This window comes from Habropoda laboriosa, unplaced genomic scaffold, assembly GCF_001263275.1.
Source record: "Habropoda laboriosa isolate 0110345459 unplaced genomic scaffold, ASM126327v1 scaffold42, whole genome shotgun sequence".
Lineage (NCBI taxonomy): Eukaryota > Metazoa > Arthropoda > Insecta > Hymenoptera > Apidae > Habropoda > Habropoda laboriosa.
The window spans coordinates 713,700-720,997 of NW_017100181.1; the positions used below are offsets into that span (position 1 = coordinate 713,700).

Below are 7,298 nucleotides of genomic sequence, written 5' to 3' on the forward strand. Positions count from 1 at the left end.
TCTTCCCGGTACGAGGCAGTCGACGACGACCCATTGTACCGAGCGTGCGACTACCACGCATCGAACGTAATAAAAGATACACCGCATCCACGTGTCGTTAATTCACCTACGCATCCCACAGTGATAAACCTCAGGATGGCGTTCAGAGAGAACTCTCACTATAGGCCTGTAGGTAGTTCATTTCTTAACCCTTTCGTTACTATTGGCGCCACATTTCGTTACACGTGGAGCCTTTTGGTGCAGTTCCACCTTTAATTTAATAAACCGAATTTTAAAACGACACGGCCTAGGTTATCAAATTTTGCAGCCATGGTTAAAAATTTACCATCAGTCACCCTCGTTACACAGTAAAATCTGCCGTAGCGAAAGGGTTGAACCAATCTAGTCTAAGCTTTGGCCACGCTAAATTCAAAGCATTTCTTTTGTTCATTGTTCTATCGCAGTCGCTCTCCCTTTGCTGCATCCCTTGCCTTTACATTATTACTCGTAACTACCCTTACTCTTTCACATGCTTTCGCTCTTTAGCCGGATTATAAATCTTTTCTCAATAAGATTACACAGTCTCAAAAAATATGTAACGTGCTTTATGTTACATAGCGTAGACGCAGCTTAAAACGCGTACGGCCCTGCGTGCGGCTAGATCAATGGATGTTTTTACTTAACGTCGTGATGTACGACGGTGCTATATCTCTTCCACCAACTATACATCGTAAAATTCCGCATTTCCAAATAGGATTACTTTGGAGAAAACCGATGTTCGAGTAGAAAGTTTTCACTCTTATCTTTTTATTTATTTATTTATTTCACATAATATCAGCAGTCAGAATTGGATTCTTTAGGCTAATGCAATCACGTAAGACTGAAACATTAGAGTTCTTTATGTAACATGATGAGTGCACTTGCATTGAAGAAGGTCTCCTATCCCTCGTTTGAGGTCGATTAGTCTTTTTAATTTTCGGTTGTTCTGTTGCTGTAGAAGTGGTTGCAGGAGGCAACCACTACACTACTAAACATTTTCTGAACCCTTTGGACTACTTTGTCGAGCGTGACTCGACATCAGTTTGATTCACAGGTATGAATGAAGTAATTTTTAAATTGCCAGTTTAAATAATTAAAGTTTGCAATATTTTTTTTTACCTGGATGAGCAATAGGTACACATATGCATAGATGACCCTTAACACGTTAAGCGCCAAGCCTGGTTTGTCTTCCTTTCCGTTTAGCCCGCGATATCCGATTTCACTGATATGTTGGCGGCCAGAGATCTGTGTAAGGTTGCGATAGGACTGCATGTGTTTTAATAATACTCGTTAAAATTTTTTTTTTTGACAAGTAATATTTAGGTACGTTCTTTTGTGATCTCCAAATTATTTAAAATTTATTAATAGAAGAATATAATGTTTTAAATTGTATATCGTCAGTCAAGAGTGACTGACGCGGCCCGAACGAAAAGTGTAGTGTCAGTCACCGGTGACTGACACGGCGCTTAACGTGTTCATGCCATATATTAATTTCAGTATATGTAATTAGTTAAAAAAATTGTTTAAATTGGTTCCTATCAACCAGATGTCTTTCGAAGTGCATTACACATAAAATTCTTAAAGTAATAGGGAGTTATTGAAAACAAAATTTTAAAAAGAATTTAGAGTTCGAAATATTACCAAGGCGACTGAACGAAAACGGTAAAATAACAAGAACCTAAATAATTGTTTCACGTCGAATATTAGTCACGCAAGATTCTTTTCCTCGAAACTGGATGCTAAAGTACAATCGTAAAGATGGTAAAATCTACGACTACGTGCGACGTAATTATCGCACAACGAGAAAGGAAACCGTGTCCTTTCTGTCGACGAGCAACTCTAGTACCTAACTCGTAACGGCTTCTAGCTTCTTCTTTGGTGGTTAGCGTCTGAAAGTAACCGATGATTTGTAACAGATCGGAACATTCGCTGAGTTAAGTAAAACGGAAGCAAAACGAAGTTAATAGAAAAAGAGAGATAAACAAAACGAAGGAATATTATTAAGAAAGAGAGTATACGGCAAACGTATAACGCGTAACACTGTGTGGTTACGCTACCCGACATGGCTATCAGCGTAGAACAATACTACAATCTTGGCATTTGGTTCCCAACGGGTCACCGTAGCGTGAAACAGCACCGGAAGTTCGCCGTGTGCCCCGGCTAATTGCGCCTGCAACTTCACATGACCCCGTCTTTTCTCTCCGTACCTGCTTCCATGGTACATCTTTCAAGAGTATTCGTTACAATTCCTGGTATCCGAATCTACTTCAATTTTTACAACAAGAGTATAATACAGTCGAGGTGATGTCGTTCCCGCAACGCTTTCTGATTGTTTCGTTGTAATTTTGGCAACGTACAATATTAGGTCATCCCATGAAGCAAAAAGTATTTTCATGACAATCCTAGGAAATTCTACGGCGACGATATAATGGTGTTTCTAAAAAAAAAATAGGAAAAAGTTGTGGAATGAGAAGACGCTTGTGTTTCTTTTATTAAATTTAGAGGTTCGATGGAAATATTGATTTAAATTGTAACAGGGTGGCGCGATACATGCGGTGTGTTTCGCTTAACCGGAGATACAGAAATGTCTCGTAGACCGTTGAAGATATGAATAAATCTTTCCTGTGGGAGTTTGGTATAGAAAGGGACATTATGTACTGAAAATAATTTTTTTTTTTTATCATATGGAACTGTAGGGGATACTTCGAGGTCAGCTTGATTTGCAAGGTAACCCTAACCTTAAACCAGTGGTTCTCAAACTTTTGTGTCTGGCGGCACACTGATATCATTAAACAAAATTCACGGCACCCCTATTATTATTATTTTTTGCTTTTTACAGTTAGTAAAGGTATGAAGTGAAGGATGTGATTATGTGTGTTCAATAAAGACGCGAGTGTACTTTAAAAAGGTATTTTATTACTACTAACGATCCTTATTAGACTCCCACAGCAGACTGGCACTCGTTGCTTCGCCGGGCCACCAGCTAGTTTCTCTAGGCCCGTTCGATGGAATTACCTTTTTCTAATTGGCTAAACGGGAAATCCGTTTAAGCCAATTAGACTTTTTTGTGGAAATTCCACCGCCCACTCTTTTACGCCCTTAGCGTGATTTTCCGAGAGTGGGGAAGCAACTTGGTGGGAGTGATGTTTCCTGCGTAGATTCGGCAAAGCAGCGGGGTGCCCCGCGGGCCCAGCCGCTACGTGCGACATGTAGGTTTACGAACCTCAATCGGCAGGCCCTTGAGGAACCCTCGGTTTAGGATTCCTACGAACGCTATTGAGATTGTCGAGAGAGTTTACGTAAGGGACGAGTAAATTTCCAACGCCCTTATTATCGATTGACAAACGACTTCTCAAAAATAGCTTCGCTGGCGTGAGAATCCTAAACAGTGCTAGCTTGTTCTTGATATTTTCAAGTGTTTTTTCTGCTAGCCGTCTGCCCGCCGAATGTTTATTACGCAGGTATGTAGCGTGCCGCTGCAGAAGGATGAGGCGTATTTGGAAAAAATAAAAGTTTAGAGAACCACTTTTTTGAGAACCACTGCCTTAAACTATTAGCGATACCGACTTGAAATTTGGACACGTTAAATGGTTCAAAGGAGTTGACATTTCAGAGTACAAAACTTCTTTGGATGAATTTCCTATGGGTGGAAAGGGTGCAACCCCCAATTTTTTTTTAAATGGAACTGTACATTAATTTTTCGTTATTCTGATATAGGTTGTCAAGATTAACAACTTTTATCTCAAACGTAATTCTTTTTTATTCTGCATAGTTCAAAATTTATAGCGAAGGACAATTTGTTGAAGAATAATTTTGGGATGGGACAAGAATGATGAAAATGAAAAAACGTAGAATTTATAAACGTTAATTAAGTAAAATGTTAGCCATTTTGAACCATTTAACGTGTCCAAATTTCAAGTCGGTATCGCTAATAGTTTCGGAGAAAACAGATTGTAACACTTTACCTGGGTCACACCCTGTATATAAAGATGGCGCTTCTGAAGAAGAGTACAGAGTGATTTATTGAAGTAGAAGGTCGTAAATTAGCGAAATCCCAAAAAGTTAGATCGTGCTACACAATACCTGTTAAACTATCTGTTTATCACCTTCTGTTACACTGAATGCGTTCTTTGTTTTGACTGTACGCTTAAGACTTTTGGGTGAAAAAGGACCTAAGACCTTATGTGCAATAATTTTTGTTTCCAACGCGACATATGAACCTAGACAGTAAACGTTTAAAATAATGTTAAGGAACGTAAACTTGATAACAGCAACAATGACTAAAAATATAAAAAGGCGGTGGGTCAGAAAAGACCCGAAGACCGCTCTAGGGTCAAGTGGGTACACCACCCCTGAGGTATCTAAATATAGGTAAAGATTAGGAATTTTTTTCATAGGTAACCACTAAGTGAAAAGTTGCAATTTTTTCAGAGAATATATACGCAACCTTCAGCTCTTTCCTCCAATTTTTAAAAAGTAACAACGTTACAAAATAGAGGAGTTACTGATTACTGGCCGCCATGTTGGCAAGGATTGTATTATAAGTAAAAATGTAGCTATCGTTCTATGAATAGAGATGCATAGTATTCTATTTAAAAAAAAATTAAATTGACATTAAAATCTCCCTTATAATTAAAAATATAATTATAATTAACAATACTTTCATATCTTCAACGGTCCACGAGGTATTTCTGCGTTTCCAGGTAAACGAAACACACTGTACGTTTTGATGCAGACCTTAAAGTTAAAAGTGAAAAGTGTTATTTAACATTGCGCAGCAATAAAAAATTTATTACATAAGTTACCGAATTTGTAAAGAGGCTGGTTCTTTTCTTGCCTAACTCACGCGTACGCACGTTATTACGACGAAAACAAGGAAAAGTAACGCGTTGTTTAGAAACGCGTGAAATACCTTCTGCTGTTCTTAAACTTAACGAAACCCCTTTAACCAAACACTGCACCGGAGTTATTTCACTTGTAAATAAGAAAGTTCGATTGTAAATAATTCTCACGAATTTCTAGGAAGAGCAGAAATATCTCTTCGCGTTACCACTCGTTCCGATGAACCAACTTTTCCTTCGTCGGCGCAAAAGTTTCACCCAATTAAGCGTAATCGTACTCGCAAAACCTACTAGACTTATCAGTCAATATTGTCTTCAGGATCTTGGAAGTGAATGGAAAACTTGTGGTGGGAGCTGGCAGAAGCGACTTGGCGAGGCTGTTGGCCGTTGCGCCCGATGCGGCGCAAATCGTGGTCCTTCGAAAAGGCGAGTCCCTCGCAGCACTCCGCACACTTCGATCAGATAACCTCAGGCTGACTCACAGGATCGGGTATCTCGAGGAACAGGTTAGGGATCTTCTGGCACCAAGTAGAGCCGAAGTCTCCGCAGATCCTCCGCCGACCCGCCAAGAACAAGTTCAGGTACACGGAACGAAGATAATAGATCAGCGTTTTTTTGGAAGGAAGTATTACACAGGGAAATATTAGGTCATCTTGAGCGTTTCCGTGGTTTTGTACCGTTCATTTTTGAAAGAACAAAAGAAAATTAAATGTTTATATTTACAACAATTTCCATAATGTTCGATACACTTTTACTAATGTATTACAAGAGCATTGATTAACTGAAAATCTCTAAGAGAAAGAAAGATGCACGTGAATCGCCTCCACCCACGTAAGAAGTATTTACATCGCATTATGTCTTCCTCATTATCGTGCAAGTTTTGTATGTAACATTTTTCCATGCTATTACGAATAACAGAAATATTCCAGGTGGACAATGTTTTTGTCCCACTCTGTATACGGTTGCAATCTTGAAATCTCCAAAATCTTAGTTTTAAAAGAAAAATTGCTACTATGTGCTTCGAATTGTTTAACATTCCGTTAAAAAATACTTCGAAATTATCGAATAAACGATCGAACCATCGTAACAGGTACAAAGTTTAACCTTTATTGTATAGGTTTTCCAAAAGGGGCCACAGGTAACTGCGTTAGTCGCGAATCTCCCTGGTCTTAATGTGAGAAATTCGATGGAACTGCGGCAAAGTTTACCGACAGTGAGAAACAGGCACAGTGATCATTCGAAACGTTCGATAGACACGAAGAGTACAAAGGAACTTGATTTCTCGTCGGATAGTGTTTCCAATACTCATCAGAAATCCAGGAATAAACAAAAGCAACAAGGATTTCAATTGACCAGACTGGCTGCAAGCTTGGATTGCAAACAACCGCAGTTGCCCTCACAATTACAACGTAGAAGACCATCGGCTATGGAACATTTGTCGAAGAACCGCAAGAACTTGTCGCAGGTGCAACCCTTGGACTTCGATTCTGAACCAACTTACTATCGATTGCAGGTATTTCGTTAATTCTTATTCAATTTGAAGTTGTTATTGAATTTATGGCAATTATGTCACTGGCAATACGTCTTTGCCAACATTCTTTCCAATTTCCCTTCAGTTTTTTTTCGTAAACTTCATCTCTTCAAGCTCCTTTAGATTTTCAGTTTCCGTTCTTTTGTCTCTTCACATTCAAGGATCCTGTATTCGGACGTTAGGAAGTTAGAAGGTATAGTCGGTGGAAGAAATATAGCAAGCTCGTGAAGTCAATGAAAGTAAATATGTTTCAAGTGTTCTAACAGAAGAATTGATAGAAGTATGAGAAGATGAGGACTCGAACCTTCAGTTAGGCCCGTATAATGTATTCACCGCGCCTGCGCAAGTTTTGTCGTCCTTTAAATTTTTATAATGGTCTACGTTTTCACGTGTACTCTGATTCAATTTTTATTACCTTATCCATTACTTTGACGTTGTTTACTTCATTCTATATCAGATCCACGGTCTTAAAATTCGGCGCCTGCGCAAGTTTTGTCGTCCTTTAAATTTTTATAATGGTCTACGTTTTCACGTGTATTCTGATTCAATTTTTATTACCTTATCCATTACTTTGACGTTGTTTACTTCATTCTATATCAGTTCCACGGTCTTAAAATTCGGCTATCCAATTGATCTACGCTGATCACATAGCCTTACGATGCGTCAGACGCAGAAAGAAACTTTAAATATTAAAAATAAATAAACAAATACTAATTGGCATTTTTAATTTATCTGATAGTACGGGAAATACCGTTAGCTTATCGTGCCGACTCTAAAACTGATTGCCGCTACATCAAGGTGTGCTGGCCACTTGATGCTTTAATTTACGAGCTGATTGTATTTGTTCCACCGACTGTACATTTTGGCCGAGACAGAGTCTGTCAGGCTTGCTAGCTTTCATTACGTAA

The 7,298-nt window shown here is 38.8% G+C and overlaps 1 protein-coding gene across 1 annotated transcript in view; it reads left to right on the top strand.

Moving 5' to 3' along the window:
- The window catches only part of LOC108579092, a 48,202-nt gene that overhangs the window by 39,908 nt on the left and 996 nt on the right, over positions 1–7,298 (top strand). The window contains exons 8-9 of the mRNA XM_017942535.1: positions 5,179–5,440; positions 5,977–6,372. Of these exons, the coding sequence (XP_017798024.1) occupies positions 5,179–5,440; positions 5,977–6,372 (658 nt within the window). The remainder of the gene's footprint in view (positions 1–5,178; positions 5,441–5,976; positions 6,373–7,298) is intronic.